This window comes from Capsicum annuum, chromosome 1 (genome assembly GCF_002878395.1).
Source record: "Capsicum annuum cultivar UCD-10X-F1 chromosome 1, UCD10Xv1.1, whole genome shotgun sequence".
Lineage (NCBI taxonomy): Eukaryota > Viridiplantae > Streptophyta > Magnoliopsida > Solanales > Solanaceae > Capsicum > Capsicum annuum.
The window spans coordinates 226,412,896-226,438,008 of record NC_061111.1 but is presented as its reverse complement, the minus strand read 5'-3'; the positions used below and the strand labels follow the sequence as shown (position 1 = coordinate 226,438,008).

The window sequence follows — 25,113 nt, the reverse complement described above, 5'->3', positions numbered from 1 at the left end:
TAATGAATTTTATTTTTAATTTAGAGTTTAAATAATATTGATCGATTTGAATTTGGTGATGTGTACCTTTAATAAGAGCCTACGTGGTAAAAATGATTTTGCAAAATCATCTTTAAAAATTAAAATACGAATGAATCTTTTCTAGAAAGACAGTGAAATAAACGGGCCAAATTTTTAATGAATGACATAAATAAGTCATTTTTAATAATTCGATAATATATTTGATCCTTTCAACATATAAATTTAAGTATTAGATGTATTATATAATTATTTAATGATAACAATAATATTGAAAGAGAGTAACAAAATTCTCTTAATTTTATAAATTTAATAAGTAGTAAATGGAAATTATTCATTTTAGTAACGGGTCATATAAAATGAAAGGGGAAAAGTAGCTAAAAATCTATTTTTGAAATATAGTGTTAGTAAAAGTTTATAGATGGATAGAAATCCAAAAATAATCTTGGCCTTAAAACTTAATAGGAACACGGCAAAAGTCAAATTTCCTATTGAGATTTGAGCATCAGTGGAGGCATATTCTCTGGAGCAGAGCCACTCTCCACTCGACCTCTCTCTCTAATTTACCTTTTCCCCATTCCTAAGTCGTCTCAATTTTGGGTAAGAGTCTTTTTACTTTTTAGACTAGCAACTTTTTCTTTTGTATATCCATTCAAACTGTTTCTTTGATTCTTTTTAATTTATGAAGAATATAAACACTTTCAGATGGTTTGTACTCTCCTCGTCCCAATTTATGTAACATCTTTTCAATTTTGAAACTCAAGCAAATCTATATTTAATTCTATGTTATTATATCTCTTTTAAATGTATTGAATTGGCAATTAGTATGATATTGGGCCTGTTTGGATAGGCTGAAAAAAAGGGCTTTTGAAAGTTCTTTAAAAGCGCTTTTGAAAGTGCTGAACTTATTATTAAAAATAAGCAGTTATGTGTTTGGATAAAAGTACTGAAACTTGAAAAAAAGTAAAGTTATTGATGTGGTTGGTAAACAAGTGATTTTAAACACTTTGTTTGGTCAAAATGTCTGAAATACCCTTAAAGCTGTTAGCAGTATATAGAGTTGATTATTATTAATTTTTATTTTTAAAATGATTCAAATTAAAATTAATATATATGTATATATATATATTAAAAATATTTTCATGAATGACTATTAATTTGTGTGCTAAAAAATCTTTTTTTTTTGTTAGAAGAGTAAACATTAATCAAAATATATATGTTACTAATCATTATAACTATATTAATAGATAAATAGTTGGTCACAAATGATACTATTTGTTTGATAAAAGACTCTTAATTAAAAAATATATTACTTGTTGATTGAGTAATGATTATCACTAAAACATTGGTGAATACGAATATTGTATCGTGAAATATAGATGGATCATTCACTAATCGTCCATGAAGTTGTATATCTTCAATAAGTATTCTCCATATATTTTGGTTGGTGAATTATTTTTTTAATTAAAGAAATTCATATGTTGTACAGTAATAATTGTCCAAATTTAAAAGAATATATTAAAGAAGGAGAATAATATATGAAATTCATATTTCATAAATTAGAAGTTTCATACAAAAGAAGTACTAATATAGCTAGAGTTAAGTTTGCCATAAATACAAAAAGTGAAAATATTCAATTAATACAAGCATTAAAAGCTATTTGGGGGCTACACAAGGGTAATTTTGGAATAAGGAAGAATTTTGAGGGACAAAAATGTCTTTTAATTGGTCAAACTACTATGGCTTAAAAGCCAAAAAAAAAAAATAAGTTGGGAATTGGAGCTTTTAGTTTTTGGCTTATAAAAAGCAAATTTTGGCTTTTTTTAAGCAATTTTGAAACTTGCCAAACACTCCTAAAAGTAAAAGGTGGCTTTTAAGCCATTTTGACCAACTTATAATCTTATCCAAACACCCTCATTGTATATTTATGTAGCTTCCAAATCTTTAAGTTATATTTATAAACTACTTGACTTCTAGGAAGCAAAAAGTATCACGTAAACTTGGACGGAGGCAATGCAGTATCAACTTTCATTTTATGTTACTGTACTGAGACACGAAACAATTTTCTTATTCAGTACTGCAACTTAAATAAGTACATGTCCGTAGTTCGTAATTTCCTTTTTTTAATACCCATTTTATGAGTAGTGGTTGATGTATTCCCTTGAATGGGTGTATTGCTAGGATAGTAGTATGCAACACTTATTTTGCCATCTTTTTGATTATTTAATATTGAATAAAAGAATGGATTGAGTGTATGTTTGGTATGAAGGAAGAAAATGTTTTCTAGAATATAAGTGAGTTTCTTAGTAGTAGTACTGATTTTTGATAACCGTCATGCTTAGGTCAACTTTCGTGCATCTCGACTAAATTTACGAGATACTATCTCGTAACTCTATCCATCAAGAGAAGAATCACCTAGTGTTTTTTAATCTCTATTGCGATTTGAAAATGAGATTTGAAGTTATCAATCCACTTTATTGACCACTAAGACACACCCTTAGGTGCAAGTGATTTTCTTACTTATTTTCTTGTAGTTGGCATGTAAGCATAAAATATTATCTTAAATGCATTTGTATATAATCTAAAAAAAATACTATGAGAGGTGGGGGTGGAGGGGTAGTGGTGTGTGTTGGTAGGGATGGGGCTAAAGAAGGGACGTGTTGGAGGGTGAGGAGGAGATAATCAATATGGAATGCCACTTGTAGAACTTTTCAATAGTGCAGTTATTTTCCTTGTTTTTAAATATTTTGTTTTCTTGGAGAAAATATTTTTCAAAGATTTTGACTAACCAAACTTGAGAAAACTGAAAAACATTCACACACACGGAGAGATATGAAATTCAAGACCAAAATGGTCATGCGTAAAGATTGCCTAAAAGGAGGAGGCGGCATTTAATTGGGTGACAAAATGTTGTGTTTAACATCCTTTGATTTTTTTATAACTGAGTGTCTGGTCCAACTTATGGCGTCAACTGTTCCACCAGGTACCTACTATCTCCACTAACACAAGTACCAAATAACTCTACCCACCGAGGCCTAGGCGAATAGGAGAATGTTTTCTGCCTTTTGCTTGAATTTGAACTTGAGACCTCGTGGTTCTCATATCTCCATCAACTTTTTTGGCTAATTGATCACACCCGTGGATGCGCCTTGATATTTAATCTTGAGATTCTTGTGCATTTGTTTTATTCCTGTTTTCCAGGCTAAGGAAACATAAATCTGTATTTGCAGAGGTGTACCTCTAAATAAAGTGATGTCTTCTTTAATCAGTCAAATGGTTCTTCCATCAAGTAATGGTTACAAGGCATGGGAAGATCCTTATTTTTTTAAGTGGAGGAAAAGAGATTCTCATGTCCCACTCCATTGCCATGAGTCAGTTGAAGGTAATGCTCGATTGCATCTATATAATGCTACTAGCAATGATCATGCTAAGCGTTTGTCTTGTTAGAGTTCTCCTCTTATGCCTATCAATAGTTTGGCTTACAGATATGAGTCGGACTGAAGTTTACAATGTTATTCTTACAAAAGTTGTATTTTTCATTCTTATTTTCTCGGTACCTGTATTTTTTTTTTATGCAGTTTACTCTTCTATTATTGTGAAGTTATATGTTAATTAGAGAGAAGTAGGAAACCAATCAGCACTAAGATAGTGCTGTACTATATACAGTGAACAGGATTGACCGACAAAAGGCAAAAACCTCCCTACCTATCCTTGGAGGAAATCCATGAATTCTGAAACAGATTGGGCCTCATTTACAGTTTCCTGTTTACACCAAAAATAAAGCAAAATATATACAGTTAATTTTATCTTCTCAACTGAATTGACTTTGTCTTCAATAAAATTCAAATTTCTCCCATTCCAAACTGTCCACCATATTCAAGCAGGGATGACATTTCATATTTTGGTTAATGCCCTGGTTAATGCCTCTTGTATTACAGCATCTGAGTAGGTCCTGTGCAGTTTTAGGAATTACCCAACAGAAGACCAGGATGTTTATAAAAACAACAACAACAACAACAAACCCAGTGTATTCCCACCTGGTGGGGTCTGGGGGGGTAGGATGTACGCAGTCCATACCTCTACCTCTGAAGAAGTAGAAAGGCTGTTTCCGATAGACCCCCGGCTCAAGACACGCGGTACCACACAAACACATAGTAAAGCACAGCACAAGGTTACAAGATTACATAACATAAATACGGCACCCATAAGTAATCTAAAACAAAGGAAAACACACAGATCCATAATAAAACATGGGACACGGGCTCCTAACATGCATAAACCCCCACCAAGTAGTTCCCTACACTAGCGACTCAGGCTGGCCCTAGTCCTCTGCCCTGATTCGCGTCCTCCAGACCTTCCTATCTAGGGTCATGTCCTCGGTGAGCTGTAACTGCTCCATGTCTCGCCTAATCACCTCACCCCAGTACTTCTTCGGCCTACCCCTACCCCGCTTAAACCCATCCAACGCTAGCCTCTCACACCTACGGACCGGGGCATCCATGCCCCTCCTCTTCACGTGTCCGAACCATCTCAATCGGGCTTCCCGCATCTTGCACTCCACTGGTGTCACACCAACCTTCTCCCGGATGTTCTCATTCCGAACTCTATCCCCTCTAGTCAGCCCACACATCCAGCGCAACATCCGCATTTCTGCCACCCTCATCTTTTGGATGTGGGAGTTCTTCACTGGCCAACACTCCGCTCCATACAACATGGCTGGACGGACTATCGTCCTGTAGAATTTGCCTTTAAGCTTAGGCGGCACCTTCTTATCACACAGCACCCCCGACGCGAGCTTCCACTTCATCCATCCCGCCCCAATACGGTGCGAGACATCCTCATCAATCTCACCGTTACTCTGGATCACGGACCCGAGATACTTGAAACTCTCCCTCTTACCTACCTCCTGTGATTCCAGCTTCACTACTACTTCGTTCTCCCTCCTCATGTCATTAAACTTGCATTCCACATACTCTGTCTTGCTTCTGCTCACCCTGAACCCTTTATACTCAAGGGTTTGCCTCCACACCTCTAATTTGTCGCTCACACCCTCTCGGGTCTCAGCTATCAGAACTACATCGTCTGCAAAAAGCATACACCACGGCACCTCCCCTTGAATACGCCGCGTCAACACATCCATTACTACTGCAAACAAAAAGGGACTAAGAGTAGATCCCTGATGCAACCCTGTCCGGACCGTGAAATGTTCTGAGTCTCCTCCCGCCGTCCTCACCTTAGTTTTCGCTCCATCATACATATCCTTGATTGCTCTGATATATGCCAGCGGTACTCCCCTCACCTCCAAGCATCTCCAAAGCACCTCCCTAGGGACTTTATCGTAGGCCTTCTCCAGGTCGATAAACACCATGTGCAGGTCCTTCTTCCTCTCCCTATACTGTTCCACCAACCTCCGTACCAGGTGAATTGCCTCCGTCGTCGAGCGGCCAGGCATAAATCCAAACTGGTTTTCTGAAATAGACACTATCCGTCTCAGCCTCACCTCGACCACTCTCTCCCAGATTTTCATAGAGTGACTCAATAACTTAATACCCCTATAGTTGTTGCAACTCTGGATGTCCCCCTTATTCTTATAGAGAGGTATCATGGTGCTCCACCTCCAAGCCTCGGGCATCTTTGCCGTCTTGAAGATTTCATTAAACAATCCCGTCAACCACCTCAGACCAGCCTCTCCAACGAACTTCCAAAACTCGGCCGGTATCTCATCCGGCCCCGTCGCCCTACCCCTTCGCATTCTGCGAACAGCCTGTCTAACCTCTTCTACCTTAAAACGTCTACAATAGCTAAAATCCCGACACTCCTCTGAGTGCTCCAGTTCCCCTAACACAATAGCTCTATCCCCTTCGTCATTCAAGAGCTTATGAAAGTACGACTGCCATCTATTCTTAATGTGGCCGTCTTCCACCAACACTCTACCGTCCTCCCCCTTAATGCACCTCACCTGATCGAGGTCACGACCCTTCCTCTCCCTAGCCTTAGCGAGTCTAAACAACTTTTTCTCCCCTCCCTTCCCCTGTAACCCTGCATACAGGCTCTCAAAGGCGGCCGTCTTAGCTGCCGTGACTGCTGACTTAGCCTCCTTCCTCGCTAGCTTGTACTCTTTCCTGTTTACCCGTTTCTCCTCTTCGTCCTTACTCTCCACCAACTTGGCATACGCCCCTTTCTTGGTCCCTACTTTCTTCTCCACCTCTTCATTCCACCACCAATCCCCCTGATGGTGCCCGGCCCGGCCCCTAGAAACCCCCAACACCTCACTCGCATTCTCCCTGATGCACCTAGCCGCCCTATCCCACATACTATCCACGTCTCCCCTACACTCCCACACCCCCATTCCTGCCAACTTCTCCCCTATCTCCCACGCCTTCACTGGCGTCAAGCCGCCCCACTTAATTCTAGGTCTACACTCCCTACTTCTCCTCTTTCTATTCTTCTTTATACCCAAATCCATAACCAAGAGCCTATGTTGGGTCGAAAGGTTCTCACTCGGGATGACCTTACAATCCTTACACCACGCCCTATCCCTTTTTCTAAGCAACACAAAGTCAATCTGGGTCCTGGCTACCGCGCTCCGAAAGGTGATCAGGTGCTCGTCCTTCTTCGGGAAGCCCGAGTTCACCACCACCAGCCCAAAGGACCTCGCAAACTCCAGTAGGGTAGCCCCCTCCTCATTTCTCTCCCCAAAACCAAAACCACCATGCACATCACCAAAGCCTCCCGGTAGCGCCCCGATGTGCCCGTTGAAATCTCCTGCTACAACAATCTTCTCCGAGCTTGGCACGCCTCTCACCACCTCCTCCAAGGCCTCCCAAAACCGCATCTTCTCCTCCCCCTCCGATCCCACTTGCGGTGCATAGGCACTACACACGTTCAGGGTAAACCCCCGAATGACCAACTTAATAGTCATCAACCTATCATTGATCCTCTTCACCTCTACTACCTGACCTCTAAGCTCTTCATCCACTAAGATGCCAACTCCATTCCGACGCCTCTCGCTCCCAGAGTACCACAGCTTGTAACCATCCACATCCCTAGCCTTAGACCCTACCCACTTGGTCTCCTGAACACACGCAATATTGATCCTTCTCTTCCTAAGGGTCTTCACAAGCTCTATGGACTTGCCATGCAGGGTCCCTATATTCCAAGACCCAACCCTCAGCCTACCTTCACTACCCGCACGCCCTCCACTACTTCCCCCGCGGCCAAACCTTGGCCTCCCTCCCACTCCCGCCCTTTCCTCATCCCCCGTCCCCACCACTGCCCCCTCCCCAACCCCTTCGGACATGACCCTATCCACCCATTACTGCCCACAGCCACAACTAGGCGAAAGTATAAGAGAATATAAAGATAATATAAAGATATAAAGACATAAACGATGGTAATAGTAAAGCAGCAGCAATTAATACAAGGCTCACACCAAAAAGCTGCCAAAATATGAAATATTACACGAAAAAGCAAAAAAGTAGACTGATGCTTTATGGGTTTTCGTCACTCAAGAAACATGTGCTGCTAGCCTCTTTTCTGAAGATCCTCATGTGTTAGGCATGTTTCCTTATCCATCAACCAAGAAAAACAAGCTATCTCATATGGAACCTTTTTCCCTCCATAGTGTTTTCCAAATCATACGTTAGTTTGGTTTTCTGTTATTGATAGAAAACGGGAAGCACGATTTTACCCGAAGCATCCTTATTGTCTCCATTCCAAATAAGATTAATCTAAATACGTTTGTTGTAGATTTAAGAAACTTCTCTTCCCAAAACTCACTTATTATATTCAATTTGTTTTATGAATACCCATGTTAACCCATTGGCTCATAAGATCCCTTGACATTATTTTTCGTCCTAAATTTTCCCCCCACAGTGGCTTGGGGGGAGACTTTTAATTTAAAACGGAAAAGGTCCAAATTTGCCCGTGAACTATGTGAAATGGTCTAGCTTTGCTCCCATTAATTGTTGGGGTCAAATGAGCCCCTGCTGTTAGCGGAAGAGCTCAAATACTAATTGGTCTAATTAGAAAAAAAAAGTCTAATTAGTCTAATCTTGATGTTTAGCAATTGCTACTTGGCATCATTTCAATCCCACATTTAATGTAGTATTTCTTTCTCTTCGCCTCCCTTTTTCTCTTCTACCACCATCCACACTTCTTCCACTTCTGTTTTGCCACTATTCTGCTACTACGTCCACCACCACATCTACCTCATCCCTTTCTTCCAAAATAACCAAATACCTTACCTACAACAACATACCGAGTATACTCCTACATAGTGGGGTATGAGGAGGGTAGACTGGACACAGTCCATACCACTACCTCAGAGACGAGGAAGAGAAGCTGTTTCTGATAGACCCCCGGCTCGAGAAAAAAATAGTCTAGAAAAAAGACATAATATAAGAACAAGAAGTAATAGGTAGTAACAAAACAACAAATATTAACTAAACAAAACTCCTACAAAATAATACAACAATCGATCTACCCGAAACAAGCATTTCCAAAATTTCGAGACATTGCAAGCGTAGCACTACGATTACTAGCATGGATAACAAAACAACACACTCTCACTTATGCTTACTAGCATGGACACATTCCTTCCTACTAACCTTCTACCCTAATTCGTGTCCTCCACCTCTTCCTATTTAGGGTCATGTCCTAGGTAAGCGGTAACTTCTCTATGTCATGTCTAATCACCTCCTTCCAATATTTTTCGGTCTACCTCTACTTCGTCTGAATCCATCCATAGCCAACCTCGCACGCCTTTGTACAGGGGGCATCCGTGCATCTCCTTATCATATGTTTGAACTATCTCAACCTCACTTCCCACATCTTGTCTTCCACTTAATTCACTTCTACCTTGTCTCGGATAACCTTGTTTTTGATCCTATCTCTCCTAGTAAACCTACACATCTATCGCAACATCCTCATCTTCGCCACCTTCATCTTTTGGATGTGAGATTTCTTGACTGGCCAACACCTCCGCCCCATACATCATAGTTGATCTAATCGTCACTCTGTAGGACTTGCCTTTAAGTGCAGGAGGCATCTCCTCATCACACAAGACTCCGGATGTGAGCCTCCATTTCATCCACCTTGCGCGAATACGGTGAGTGACATCTTCGTCAATCTCACCATTTTACCTAGATCATAGATCCAAGATACTTGAAACTATCTTCTCTTTGGAATGGCCCGAGTATCAGGCTTCGCTACCCCGTCAGCCTCATGTGTCGCCTCATTGAACTTGCACTCCAAATATTCTGTCTTGGTCCTGCTCAACCTTAACTCTTTAGACTCTAGGTCTTTCTCTAAACCTCTAACTTAGCATTCACTCCTCCGCAAGTCTCGTCAATCAAAACTACGTCATCTACAAATAACATACACCATGGCATACATTGTATGGTATTACACCATATACCATACCTAAACTTTTATTATAGCCACATTGTGCAAAAAATGAGATACTGTTTTGTATATGCCATTGGGTGATAAGTGGTTGGGAATGTGATTTGGTTTGGGGTTGGGGTGGTTGTGGGGGTAGGAAAGGGTGTCAATTTGTTTTCAGATTAGGGATCTACCATCTTGGCTTTGCATTGATGAGAGTTGTAATCCTAGTCTTCCTTGAAGCGATTTAGATTTTCCCCCTTAATTGCTTTTTTGGTGTGTTTTTATTTTTTTTTTGGTATCGAGAAGAAAGGGTGTATGAAGGAGGAGATTACTGTCGATAATATTCTCTGGCTGGCCAAGAATTCTCCGGTGAGCTTCAATGCTAAAAATTGAGATTAGAAAATAATTAGTCTAACAATTTTGGCCGTTAGCAAATAAGGGCATATTTGAGCTCTTCTTATAAGGAAAGGGGCTCATTTAACCCAATTATTAATGGAGGGAAAATTGATACCATTTTGCATAGCTTATGGGCAAATTTGTACTTTTTCCCTTTAAATTAAAAGCCTCAGCTGCTATGGAAGATCATTAGAGGCAGGGGCAAATAGAGGTGAAAGTAACTTTGAGGGATTTTATGAACCATTAAGTTACCGGAGGGTATCCATAAGACAAATTGAAAACGATAGGGCCATTTTTGTATTTTTTCCCCACACTAATGATGAATTGGAGCTACTTGACTTCAAATTTTGAATATTCTTTTCCTTACGTTGGTGATGGACGTGTTGACACGGAGTATTCAAGGCGAGGTGCCTTGGTGTAAGTTATTTGTAGATGATGTAGTGCTGATTGATGAGACGAGGGGGGTGTGAATGACAAATTGGAGGTTTGGAGGCAAACCCTTGAGTCTAAGGGGTTTAGGTTGAGTAGGTCCAAGACGAAGTTTTTGGAATGCAAGTTTAGTGACTCGAGATAGGAGGACGAAGTGATGGTGAGGTTGGACACCCAGGATGTTTGCAAGAGGGATAGTTTTAAGTATCTTGGGTCTATGATCCAGGGGAATGGTGAGATTGATGAGGATGTTTCTAAACGTATTGGAGCAGGTTGGATGAAGTGGAGGTTCGTCTCGGGAGTGTTGTGCGATAAGAAGGTGCCCCTTAAGCTTAAAGGAAAATTCTATAGAGTGACAGTTCGTCCGGCCATGTTGTATGGAGCGGAGTGTTGGCCAATTAAGCACGTTCACATCCAAAAATTGAAGGTGGAGGAAATGAGAATGTTGCGTTGGATGTGTGAGCTTACTAAATGGGACAGAGTTAGGAATGAGATTATCCGGGAGAAGGTGGGAGTGGCTTCGGTGGAGGACAAGATGTGGGAAGGAAGACTCAGATGGTTTGAGCATGTGATGAGGAGGGGTACGGATGCCTCGATTCGTAGGTGTGAGAGGCTAGTATTGGATGGTTTCAGGAGGAGTAGAGTAGGCTGAAGAAATACTGGAGGGAGGTGATTAGACATGACATGGAGCAGTTTCAGCTTACTGAGGACATGACCCTAGATAGGAAGGTGTGGAGGTCGAGGATAAGGGTAGAAGGCTAGTTTTAGTGTGTGGGTTGTAGCAAGCAGTCAGGAGAGTTCTTGTGTAGCCGGGTTAGTAATCATAGGACAGTGTACATAGATGTCTTTGGCATGTGAGTGTATATTACTACTAGGTGGGTGTCCTATTTCTTATTTCTTAGTTCTTATTTTTCTTATTCCGTGTTGCTCTTATTTCCCGTATTTCATGTCTCTGATTTTTATTTTATTATTTCTTATTCTTTATTTCGGTTATGTCATCCATCCCCTTGTTTACTATCCTTTATCTTGAGCCGAGGGTTTATCGGAAACAACCTCTCTATTTCTTCGGAGGTAGTGGTATGGACTGCGTACATCTTACCCTCCCCAGACCCCACGTTGTGGGAATACACTGGGTTTGTTGTTGTTGTTGTTGATACATGTTGCTGCACTTTCTCCCTATGATGTAATGCTAATCTAAAAGTATATAGTAGCGTTACTATGATTATCTTAATTAATTTCTATCCCTTTTTAATTTTGTTTGATTAAAAATACATGAATTCATACTTTTTTCAATTTAAGTCATGTGGTGTTCGTGGCGGAGGAGGTTTAGACTCCCCTACCATGACACTATTCATTCATAACAAAGACGGTAAGTCATGACAAGAACCATAAATCGATATAACTATGAGACTAAGTTAAGAAAAATATTAAACTTATTTCTGTTGTTATTTCTTTCTGTCTCGTTTATATAGCAGCGTTACAATCATTATTTTAATTAATCTATATCCTTTTTAGAACATGTAATATGTATACCATAGTTTGTAAGTTGAGTCACTTGGCATAACTAAGTAAGGTGGGTTTGTAAATACAGGGGTGTGAGCTTTTGCCCTTGGTCACTTTTGATTGTCTGAAACTGTATTACTCTCCATTGAATTGATTCAAGCTGTATTGATAGCTTAAATGGTCATTTCTGACCCTCTTGGAATAAGGTTGTTTGGTTGAATGGCGAGTTTGCTTGCTGCAACCTGCTTATACTCACATAATCCATGAGTAACAGATAAGTAGTCTTTCACTTGAAGCCATGAAGATCAATTCGAAGCTGCACATCCAAAGCTTTGTCATTTGTCAAGAACTGTTGTAGCAATTAATTGATTAGAGTGAAAGATCACACATGTTATACTTACCTAAGCTATCAGGGTCTTTGGTTCTTCCTGACTCCTTGCACTTTGCCAAGTCTTATGTTTCTCCATCTTCATTGTATTTGTAGAAATATTCTGCTCTTGATGATATTCTTCAGAAGATTGTGCAGTCATAGTGCTTACAACACCGTTTCCTTTTTATTATCAAGTAGGACTCTACTGCAACCCTGGGTCCATTGTTAGGAAACTAGATTAAGACTGATAATGACGTTGGCTCGCAGCAGTTTGGTAGTTGACAAAATTTAAACACCTTAAGTTTTGTCTCATCTTTTGACTGGATAGACTTGCTTGTCACCCTTGGGTGCTCCCTGAATTATTTGTTTCTGATGCTCCTACTACGTAACTTTTAATGGCACTCTGGTGCTATTCAGGATCTCTGAGATACTGGAAAGAGCGCAACAAAGTGGATCTATTGATATCAGAATCAGCAGTTTGGGATGATAGTGCTGTTTCTAGAGCTCTTGATTGTGCTGCTTTTTGGGTTAAGGATTTACCTTTCGTTAAATCTTTGTCTGGCATATGGAAATTCTGGCTGGCTCCTGGTCCTTGCAACGTTCCATTGAATTTCTATGATAGCTCATTTCAAGATTCTTCATGGGAAACAATACCAGGTATTATAGAGCTCTCTACTTGCTTTTATAATAAAGAGGTACCCGGCTCAGCTCATAGTCCTTCTCTGTCTGGTCTCTCTTGAATGGTTGAATTTTTTGAGCACTTTTTTTCTTCTTCTTATAACTGTGGTGTCCGGGCCAGCTTTCGCACACTTATTTCTCCATTACTACTAGTACCTTTATTGGTTGCGGACAGACCTCTATATGTCTTCCTTTATTAGGATTTCTTTCACAATAGTAGATATATTATATTTTGGAGATCTAAATTCTTGGATAATGTACTGGAAATGTCTAAGGTTTTTATCACCTTGTTTCAAGTAAAACAAGTACTCACTGTTGTTTCTGATATACTGTTGGATTTTCTGGAAGAAAATGATAGTAGAGTTGCAGATGTACTTTTACTGTTTTATGGATTATGCGGCTTCCTGTAGCTTCGGTTTTGCTCTGCTCTTCTCTGTTCTCTTCATATGCAGTCCTCCTAACTATCGAGGTTACACAAAATTAAAAGCACAAAACAAAAACTATGCAGCAAATTGGGGTCGGGTATATCTACACACACATATATGGTCAGATGATAAAACTGTAAAAGTCATTTATCCTTGCAAGACCCATTTAGTGAAATAGTATGACAAATAACCAAAAGCCTCTCAACAAAATCTGTATGAAGCATCTTTAAAGTTGATCGATGTACGCATTTTTCTTTTAACACTTCCATTCTATTATAGTTACCACATCTAGGGTAGTGACTCTGCATATGGTGACAAGTTTTTTTGTTAGAAGGGATTGGCCAAACACAAAAAATAAGCTGCAAATGTCTGACTTGACAGCTAACATTTTGTGTTGCTTGTTGAAATGTGTATCACCAAGAAATGATTTGAATAATATTGCCTGCTTATGTGTGGAGTTGATAGGGTTTTTGGTCTCCTTGACCTTGCACCGACCTACTTTGATACCATCGTGCTTGCTTTTGAGTGGATATGGATCTACTTACTTTGGTGGCTGATATTATCTAGATGCTTGTTGGAAAATGTGAGAATGAATTTGCATGGCTTAAGCTTGCTTAACCTATTAATGCCTGAAAATTCCTTTCCCCTTTTTGAGTCATTTTTTGTTGGGTGATAAGAAAATTTGTGACCTGCTTGATTTGATGACACATAAAATTTGTCAAAACTGAGACTTTACTATTGAAAGATCCTGCCTCTGTGATAATGTTCTCTAGACTGTATTGTATGATTTGGACTTTTGTTAGTTTTGTGCAGACATGAAACATCAAAGTGACAATCGAATGGACTGAAGTACAACCAAAACTGACAGAACTTTAAAGCAATTGACAGCAGTGGAAGAGGATCCTTATAATAGATCTAATGTTGACACATGTACCAAATAGCCAGGGACACGAGAAGTGAAGAAAAAGATGCTTAATCTAACACGACAGAGGAAGTAAGGACATAAACTAAGTGTTTATTAAGAATAATGTTCAACAAGCATTGACAAGTGGAGTGACAATGGATTGGAGAGGTTATTCAGTCAATTGTTCAACTCGAACCACTAAAATAAAAAAAGGGCAGCCCGGTGCACTAAAGCTACCGCTATGCGCGATGTCCGGGGAAGGGCCCCACCACAAGGGTGTATTGTACGTAGCCTTATCTTGCAATTCTGTCAGAGGCTGTTTCCAAGGCTTGAACCCGTGACCTCCTGGTCACATGGCAGCAACTTTACCAGTTACTCCGAGGCTCCCCTTCAACTCGAACCACGAGAATAATAATTTGAATTTCCATACATCTGAGCTTGATAGAACTTTGGTTATACTTGAAGAATTACGTTGGTAGAGGTAAAAAATGCCATAAAATGTCAGCATTAGAATAGATTGAGGTCCAGATGTTATCCCATAGAGGTACAGAAGTGTCTTGGAGAGGTTGGAGTAGGAAAGCTTACCAAGCTATTCATTGTTATACTAAGAAGTGGTAGGATGCCTGATGAAGGGAACAAGAGCACCCTGATTCCAATTTATAAGAACAAAGGAGGTATCTGAAATTTTGGGAATCATCGTGACAATTAACTTATGAGTCATATGATGGAACTCTGGGAAAGAATGATCAAGCTTTAGACATAGGGACACTACAAGAGTGATTGAAAATCAGTTTGGGCTTATGTTCGGTTGATCTATAATGGAGGCTATATTCTTGCTAGAAGATTAATGAAAATTTATTTTGAGAGAAAGAAATATTCATATATAGTGTTCATTAATCTGGCAAAAGCATATAATAGCTTTAGAATCCTAGAAAATATTTTCTTAAGCTTCGAGTCGATTCTACGCTCTACATCGCTCAAGTTGACTATTTTATATGATAGGAGTGATAAATTCGCGGTTTTATGTTTTAGAACAATGAGGATATGTTTGGTGGCTGATTGGAACCAAATGGAACTGTTTTGTAGTTAAATAGGAAGCTCGAGATAAGAGGAGTAGGAAAACAACAAAAAGAACGGCAAATTTTAATAAGCGAAACATTTCCAAACTCCAAAAGAGCATAACTCAATGTAAATCGAATTTGGCAATGGTTCTGAATAAAAGTGTATCCCTTGAACTCTTGTTTTCAACACTTCAAACCAATTGTTGTTTGGGATTTTCTATTAAAAGTTATGACCATTTTACTGAATTGTACGATTGTACAAAAGCTAGTACGATCACCCCAAGTAGAAAGGAAGAGGCAGTAGCCTTCTGATTGTGTTATGTGATTACCCCACCTAGGAATCCACATTCTGACTATTTAAAGACCCTCATAGATGGGATTTAACCTTTTTCCTTCATTTTTGCCTCTTTCACAGAAGTTCTATTAGGGTTTTGTTACCCAAGAATCTTCGTCAACTCTAAGGTAAGCTCGCTTTAGCTATTTATTTTATTCCAACATCCTAAAGCTAATCCGAACACCAAAAATCATAATTTTTTGTTTAGATTCTTCAACGTCCCTACCAAATCGCTAAAAGTACCAACTTTGGGTCCTCGCCGCCGAGAGGTAAAATTGGATTTTATTCTCAAATTGTATTGTAAGATTATAAATGGCATAAAGAGCATATGGTGGATAAAGTGGGAATGGTACGGGTAAATAATTTGGATTGGGACCACGACCCAATACCCAAAGGCTATAATTGGAAGGACTAATTCCCGCCTGACATGTTTAAGTTATAATTGATGTATATTGACATGCATCCAAGGGTGTGACCTTCCATGAAGCTAGGTTGAGCACCATGAGCTCCCAGGTTCAATTCCCAACAGAGACAAACATTAGCTGATTTTTTTCCATCTGTTCTAGCCTTGGTGGACAGAGTTTACCTGGTACCTGTTGTTGGTGGGAGGTAGCAGGTATCTCGTGGAATTAGTCGAGGTGCATGCAAGCTGGCCCGGACGCCACAATTATTAAAAACAAAATTGATGTATATTGACATCATTGACTTTTGGGAGTTGATATTATCCTAGGTTATGGTAAGTGGAGACATAACCTTCCTCGCAAACAGTTATAAGATCAACGATGTGATATGAGAGGGAATGTTGGGTTGCTAAAATTCCAATCCATCCCCAAGATGAGTGTCGCAGAGATCTAGATCCAAAATGGGTGTCTGGTCATACAAAATTAGAAAAGAATAAAAATGATCACGTCTGCCAGAAGGTGCAAGTAGCACACCTGGAGGATAAATTAGATAGTTTGGTCATGTCATGCGTTGACCTCTAGAAGACTGGTCCTTAGGTGTGAAATCATGGTGAGTGAAAGTGGCAATGTAGACCTTAAATTACAAGGGAGTTGTTTTGAAAGACCTACAACTCTGAAAATTCATGTAAAGTTAGCAAAAGGTAAGACACAATGAATGAAAAGGATCTATATAGTAGTTATTATGCAGAATTAGACCTATATAGCACAATTAGTTAAGAGTATGGTTTAGTCATGTTAGTACGTTTCTTTAGTTCCTATTTTTAGAGGAGTCTTACAGTCTTATACTTCTATTTTGAGATTTTTATGCCGTAGGAAACCTATAGAACTCCTGATACTTTTTTTTGTATAGTTTGCCTTAGCTGAATTTAGATGGAGAAGTATTTTGGAATTCTTAAATGTAGGGGGTTAATAAAAGTTAAATATTGAACTTTTGAAGGAGGGTGGAGAACTAGAGACATGCTTTGCCTTTTGGGTATGGTCCGTTGATGAATATTTTGAAGGAATGGGATGTGTTTGGGAAAACATCTCATTTAAGGTCTAAGACGGGGCCAGGGTTAATTTATGGGAAATAGATAGCTCAGGGATTTCAAATTGAAAGATGATTTTTAGAGCATGTAGCTAATTTATTGCTAGAGAGAGATAACAATTCAACAAATTAGGGGGATACAAGGTGGAAAGACTTCTTGGGACTTAACAATTCACAAATTTTTTAAAAATATCTTTGGAAAGTATTTTCTCCCTCACAAAGGGACAATCAATCTCAATGTGCTTAGTCCTCTCATGAAATACTAGATTTGATGCGATATAAAGCTGCTTGGTTATCACACACAAGTTTCATTTGATTGATTTCTCCAAATTTTAGCTCTCTCAACAACTGTTTAATCAAAACTAGCTCACAAGTGGTTACCGTGATTGCTCGATATTCTGTTTCTGCACTAGATCGAGTAACCACACTTTGTTTTTCATTTTTCTAGGACACCAAATTATCTTCTTACCAAAACACAATATTTGGATGTAGAACGTCCATCACAAGGTGATCCTGCCCTATCACCGTTTGTATCCCAATGCCTATTCCAGGGAGAATCCACAAACTAACTTACAACATTCTCATGATAGGAAATGTCAGGTTTGGTCAGTGTGAGATAATTTAACTTACCAACTAGATTGAGTGGCTCCTCCTGTCCTGGCAAGAGTTTAGTATTTGGAACCATAGGAGTGTCAATGGGTTTATATCCCATTATTCTTGTCTCTTCGAGAATATCTAAGGCATACTTGTGTTGCGAAATAAGAGTACTTGATCTGGACTGATAAACTTCAATACCTAGAAAATACTTTAGTCTGCCGAGGTCTTTAGTTTGAAAATGTTGAAGAGGTATTGCTTTAAATTAATGATACGATGATCACTGCCTGTAATACGACATCATCTAACCACCAAATAAATACATAGATTTAGAGCAGAATGTCGATAAAACACAGTGACCTGCATCACTACGAATCATGTCAAACTCTTGAATTATTGTGTTGAACTTTTGAAACCAGGCTCGAAGAGATTGCTTAAGACCATAGAGTGACTGATGCAATCGACACACCAAGCTAGACCCAGCAACAAAACCAGGTGGTTGCTCTGTTTAAACTTCCTCACCATGGAGAAAAGCATTCTTTATATCCAACTGATAAAGAGGCCAGTGTAGAACAACAACCATGAATAGAAAAAGACAAACAAATGCTATTTTAGCCATGGTAGAGAAAGTATCACTATAATCAAGCCCAAATATCTATGTGTACCCTTGGCAACTAGGTGAGCCTTAAGCCGATCAATTTGGCCGCTCGGACCAACTTTCATTGCATAAACCGAACGACAACCAACGATTGATTTACCTAAAGGGCGAGGAACAAACTCCCAAGTACCACTCACTTGTAAAGTAGATATCTCGTTAATCATAGCCTGTTGCCATCCTGTGATGAGAAAGTGCTTCTTTTGTGGACTTATGCCTCATTTGTTTGCACTTAATGGAGGTCTGAATCTAAATGGTTTAAACTTCAGACCATTAAGTGCATTTGTTTTTTATTAAGATTTTAGCTTTTAATAGGTCTGAATAGGTCTTAATCATTCTAATCTAGAACCAAGTCTTAATAGGTCTGAAGAGATATTCTGGTGTTAGATAATATGCACCACTCTATTCATAATCAGCAGTCACCACCACTAACCACCTTTGCCACCGCCACCATTGTCAACCACCACCACCAACCACCTCCATCATCACAACCACCATCGACAACAAATATCGCTACCAATCACTATTGTCAACCGTTACCACACCTACTACCTCTATTATTCTAATTACATTCACCATCACTGCCATCAACAGCACCACCATCATCAACAACTACCGGTCAATCCCTGCTACCGACTAACTCATCTATCACAACTAACACCACCACTAACTACCACTAATACATCACAACCTCCGTACATTCTTTGGCCACCATCACCATTGTCACTAATAACGGCCCTCTACCACCACTTCAACCACTACCATGGCTACAATTTATCTCTACTAACAACCAGCTCCACCATCACAACAAACAACATCTCCAACTAGCACCAATACATCGTCAACCATTATGCATTCATGTTTCAGCCAACACAATCAACATCTCAAACTACTAACATCAAGCAACGTCACATCACAACCACCACCACCATCATAACAATCACTACAATACCAACTATCACAACTATCACCACCAACATTATTAATCACTAACACCAATCATTATCACCGCAACCACCATTATAAACCATCCCCACTATTACTAACAAACATAAATATTTTTTCTCAATCAGATAATAATTTTGTTGTTTTAAATTACATGCTTTTCTAATATATAATTAATTTTTTATTTAAATTGTATTTTTTATTTTATTATATATATAAATAAAAAAATTTTGCACATTCAGATGTTGAAAAACAAACAATCTTAATCAATTAGTTTTCAGATCTAAAGACAACATCTTAATCATTCAGATGTGCATTCAGATTCAGACGTTTGAATCTTAATAAAAACAAATGCAGCCTTAAGGATGAAGACAAAGGACAAAAATGATGAAATAGCATAATGGGGTGATGATAGATGATTATAACTTACTATTCGAAGTGCAATTGGTTGTTTAAGAGGAGACAAGTCTGTTGTAGGTCCAGGGTCAGGTGTAGGACGAGAATCATCTGAGCCTAATGTTGTACGTGGATGTCGCTATGAATGGAGTTGTAGAAGGTGTTGTAGATTCCTCAAAAGTCAGTGCAGGTAAGACTGATGGCACCATGGATGGAGATGTAAAAGTAACGATAAGGTCCTCAAAAGTTGATATAGGTAAGACGTCAGATATGTTGATCAAGATCAGAAGAAGATGTAAAGAAAGGTCGAGACTCAAAAAATGTGACATCAGCTGACCTAAGGTGCCGATGAAGATCAGGAAGGTAGCAACGGTATGCTTTTTGTACTTGATAATAACCACGAAAGACAGATTTGAGAAACATGTACTACCAAAGATATGAGGGGAAGGAAGTATAAAGGTGACTGACCTCAATACTGAATAAGGAATTTGATTTTGAATGGAAGATGAGGGCATCCGATTAATTAAATAGCAAGATGAGAGACTGCATTGCTACAAAAATGCAGGGGAACACTTGGTTGAATGAGAAGAGTGTGAGCAGTCTCGATAAATAATTTCTTGATGAGTCATTAATTGTTGAAATTGAGAGGACATATTCTAAGGCGTTATCACTATGAAAGGTAAGCATATAGACGCCAAATTGATTTTGTATTTCAATACAATAACTCTTGAATATAGAAAACAATACAGAGCGATCTTTAGTTAAGAAAATCCAAGTACATCTTGAAAAATTATCAATGAAGTTAACAAAATAACGAAACCCTAAGGTTGAACTGACTTTATTAGGACCTTAAATATTAGAGTGATCTAAGGAACAAATAGTCAATGCACGACTCTTAGTACTACATTGAAAGGTTGTTCGAGTGTGTTTCCCAAGTTGACACGACTCACAATCTAATGTAGACAGACTGGACAAACTAGGCACCATCTTTTGTAGCTTGAACAAACTAGGATGTCCCAAACGTTTGTGAATTGCTTTCGGAGAATCTGTAATTGGACATGCTATGGAGTAATTAGAAGAGGTAAGGTAGTAGGGATCTTGTGATTCATATCCTACAACAATTGTTTTTTTAGGGCACGAGTCAAACGATTGACTGATACAAGATTAAAAGGACAATTAGAGACATAAAGATTACATTATAAAGCGACAGAGGATATGGGATTAGCTTGTTTAACTCTAAAGTGACAACCAGAAGAGACGGTAAATAAATAATATCTGATAGAAGTGATTTATCACCAGAAATTAGAAGCACCGGAGTCTACAGAGTCTACAACGCATGGTCCAAAGGTAGAAGACTGTGCAATTGAGGCTACTGGTAGGGATCTCTGCTTGCTCAATACTGAAGATAATCATTATATTCCTTCTTCAGATAAATACACCCATTGATTACCTGGGGTGTTAGACTGAGCAACATGGGTATTTTAGGTAGTCGGCATGCAATGAATAACATATTTTACGAGTATGTCCAAGAGTATTACAATAATTACACTCAGGTCTAGAATAACATAAGTCACGAGTGTGTCCAAGCCTTTTACAATAACTACACCTAGGTCGAGATTTTCCAAACAACCTCTCTCTCGTTGATTATTCATGGTCTGTGACGTTTGATTTTCTAATCTCCCCATTAAGGGTTCAGACATAATCACAGGACTAAACCGACAAAAAAATTTAGAAATATGTTGTCGAAATCTGAAAAAAAGTTTTTAGTCGCCGGGATATTAGATCTAATTGTCGAATATTGGTCAGAATCAAAAAGTAACTATATGTGAAACCTCAGTATGAAGAGGCGATCTTATTGGAAAAAAAAGCTTGCCGAAGTGGTCGGAAAATGTTGCACGCACCGGCACGTGGTGACGCAGATCTGATTCTTCCGGCGGTGCGTGACAATGCATGAATGACCAGAACCCCGACGAGCTTACTGGGGTTTGCCCGCTTGTGTGTTTCGTACCTTGTGGTGGTGTTGATTTTCTCACAACACTTACAAAACAGACGAGGACACAAATCAGCCTTGACAGTCACCGGAAATTGACGCACGATAACCTGTCTTACTGAGTTTCTTCCCTTTAAGTTTCTTGCCAATGCTCTGATACCATGTGAGAAAATAAAAGAATATTATTGAATTGATGAATCTACATTATTTCACTGAGACCCTATTTATAGACACTACATTTCAATCCTTTTTCAAGTAGGATTCTATTCCTACTCGTACTCCAACAATCTGCAAATACGTAAATCTGTCAAGGCGCTTCATCATAAAACTATTTTTTTTTTCAAGTTGTTTATTTAAATTTCTGTCTTGCTCATTTATGATATACATTCATGTTTATGGTGGAAACGACCTACTGGTAGACTGTAGGCTTATCTGTCCTAAGCAGGTCATTCTTTTCCTTCTGACCTTTTTTAATCAGTTTCTCTTTCTGACTTTTGTGTTCTTCTAATCAATACAGTTCCTTCGAATTGGCAGATGCATGGATTCGACCGGCCTATTTACACAAATACGATATATCCATTTGCTTTCAATCCACCTAAAGTTCCAGATGATAATCCTACTGGCTGCTACAGAACTCTTTTCGTCCTTCCTGAAGAGTGGGAAGGTGAGGTTTTACGTTTTTCCATTTTGTGTCACAGTTAATTTGCTGTTTGGTTCCTATTCCATACTGGCATACTCATCTCTCTTATATATTCACCTATTGTATACCACATATAATATATATTTGAGGGAGGTACTTATTTGTTGCTTTATTATCAGACTATTTGTAAGTTACCCTTGTTAAAAAAAATATCAGACTATTTGGCAAAATCTATCTCCTATTCTTTTTTAAAAAGGTATGATTTTATTAAAGAATTAATCAACACTGGGTTATAACATATACGGATGTAGTGGAATGACCCAAAAAAGATCCCGCATTATCTATCATTGGAGGATTATGTGAATTCTGAAATAGATTCCGTCTTATCTGCAGTTTCCGGTTTGCACTGAAAAGAAAGCAAAACTATACAGTTATTTTAATCTTCTGAACTAAGTTGGCTTTGCCTTCAAAACAGTTCAAATTTCTGTCTTTCCAGACCATCCACCAGATACAAGCAGGGATGGTATTCCATAACCCGTGTTAAGTCATTTTTTATTCCAGCATTTGAGTAAGTCCGGTGCAGATTTAGGCATTACCCAACTGAATCCCGGGATGTTAAAAAGGAAAGGAGCTAAAGCTGAGACAAGATAATGCATAATAAATGACTGATACTTCCTGAGTTTTTTTTTTTCACACAGGAAACTTCTACTGGACAACTTCTAGTTTTTTTTTTTTGGAATGAGAATCATTAGACATGCTTTCTTAGCCTCTAACCAAGAAAAACAATCCACCTTATATGGAACCTTGTCTTCCATAATTGTTTACAAGGCCATAATTTAGCTTGATTCCTACTGATAGAAACTTGCAACATGATCTAATGGTGAAGCATCTTTTACTGTCTCCTTTTCAAATTATTTTGAAGAAATAAACAGATGGGTGGTCAGATGGGATAGGATACTTGGATTTTGTGTAGGAGCTCTATGGGTGGGTGGGAGGAAAAAGGTGTAGTCGACAGTTGGAGGTGGTTTGATGCTAACACTGTGATGTTGAGTTAGCAATGCTAGTCTCACTCATGATATTGTCTTACCCCACGACGAAGGAATAACAAGACAAGAATAAACCAAATTGAGAATGAACATACAACAACATACCCAGTATATTCCCACAAAGTGTGGTCTGGGAAAGGTAAGCGTACGCAGTTCATACCGCTACCTTAGAGTGGAGGTAGAGAAGTTGTTTCCAATAGATCCCCGGCTCAAGACAAAAACAATCATAAAAGACATTGTATAGGAATAATAAGTATTAACACAACAAATAATAATAGAAACCTAACCCTCAAGGGTTGGCCTGGTGGTAATTGGCTTTAGCCTGGAGGTTAAGGTCTCAAGTTCGATTCCCATTGGGTGCAAACAATTTCTGAGGGCCATCGGACTGGGTGAAACCCTGAATTAACCGTGGTGCACTTGCGGGAAACTCCTTGCCGAGGGCCTGTGCACCCCCGGGATTAGTCGGGACTCGAAGAGTACTCGGACACCCGGTGCAAGTCAAAAAAAAAAATAATAACAGAAACCAGTCTGCCACAAAGTAATACTCTAAACCGATCTATCCGAAACAACAAACATTAGCAAAACTCTACAAACACGACACTACAAACATAACACTATTACTACTAGCTTTGATCACTAGCACAGATACCAAAACAAAGCACTCCGACCTACCAGAACAAGGACACATGCCTTTGGACTTATCTTCTACCCTAATTTGCATCCCCCACACCTTCCTATCTAGGGTTATGTCCTCCGTAAACTGTAGTTGCTCCGTGTCATGTTTAATCACCTCCCTCTAATATTTCTTCGGTTTACCTCTACCTTTACCTCATGAAGCTATCCATATCCAACCTCTCATAGCTCCGTTCTGGGACATTAGTGCACAGCCTCATCACATGCCCGAATTATTTCAATCTTGCTTCCCGCATCTTGACATCCACCAAAACCACTCCCACCTTATCTCGAATAACCTCATTTCTAATCCTATCTCTCCTGGTAAATCCACACATCCATCTTATTAGCCTCATCTCCGCCACCTTTATCTTTTGGATGTGAGAGTTTATAACTGGCCAACACTCCGTCGTGTACAACATAGCAGGTCTAACCGCCACTTAGTAAAACTTACCTTTAAGTTTAGGAGGCATTTTCTTATCACACAAGAATCTGGATGCGAGCCTCCATTTCATCCACCCTGCACCAATACAGTGAGTAAAATCTTCTTCAATCTCTATATTTCCCTGGATTATACACCCATAATACTTGCAACTATCCCCTTTTCGGATAGCCTATGTATCAAGCCTCGCTTCCACGTCAATCTCGTGCATCACCTCACTGAACTTGCACTCCAAATTGAGAATGAATATTCCCTCTTCAATCACATTCCCTACTTTCAGTGATGAAATTGGGTTATTTTCCAATCTTGCGTTGCATTTTGAAAAAGAACTGCGTTTTGACAGGTCGCAGGATATTTTTACATTTTGAAGCGGTTGATTCAGCTTTCTATGCTTGGGTGAATGGAGTTCCTGTCGGATATAGGTTTGTGTTGCATTTTGATATCTTTATGCTCTTTTTCTCTTTTCTGATTGAGTTCTTTATTAAGATACCTATTTTAGGTTCTCTTATTTTCGTAGTAGTCTTGCTTTTGAACATTATTATCGTATGTGTCGGTACATTGAGGTGAGTCATGTACTATATTTGTGTAACTTTTTTGGTTTGTAAGTTGTGTTACTCTTAGGAGATATTTTACTAAATTTTTGAAGTCAAATGATCAACTTGCAGGTATTTTCGTGGTACTTGGTCCTCATATTAGTTACATCTGTAACAAGCTCGTTATATATGATTTATATTCACCAG

The 25,113-nt window shown here is 38.9% G+C and overlaps 1 protein-coding gene across 4 annotated transcripts in view; it reads left to right on the top strand.

Moving 5' to 3' along the window:
- Positions 1–359: 359 nt before the first annotated feature.
- LOC107847409 (beta-galactosidase) overlaps positions 360–25,113 on the top strand; it is a 60,275-nt gene continuing 35,521 nt past the window's right edge. The window contains exons 1-5 of one of the 4 annotated variants that reach the window (XM_016691627.2): positions 360–618; positions 3,249–3,400; positions 12,521–12,760; positions 22,091–22,237; positions 24,717–24,795. In XM_016691627.2, the coding sequence (XP_016547113.2) occupies positions 3,271–3,400; positions 12,521–12,760; positions 22,091–22,237; positions 24,717–24,795 (596 nt within the window). In that variant the 5' untranslated portion in view covers positions 360–618; positions 3,249–3,270. Of the gene's footprint in view, positions 727–3,248; positions 3,401–12,520; positions 12,761–14,039; positions 14,201–22,090; positions 22,238–24,716; positions 24,796–25,113 lie in introns of those variants that run through there. The other 3 variants (XM_047409225.1, XM_016691635.2, XM_047409229.1) reach the window with 3 other exon arrangements.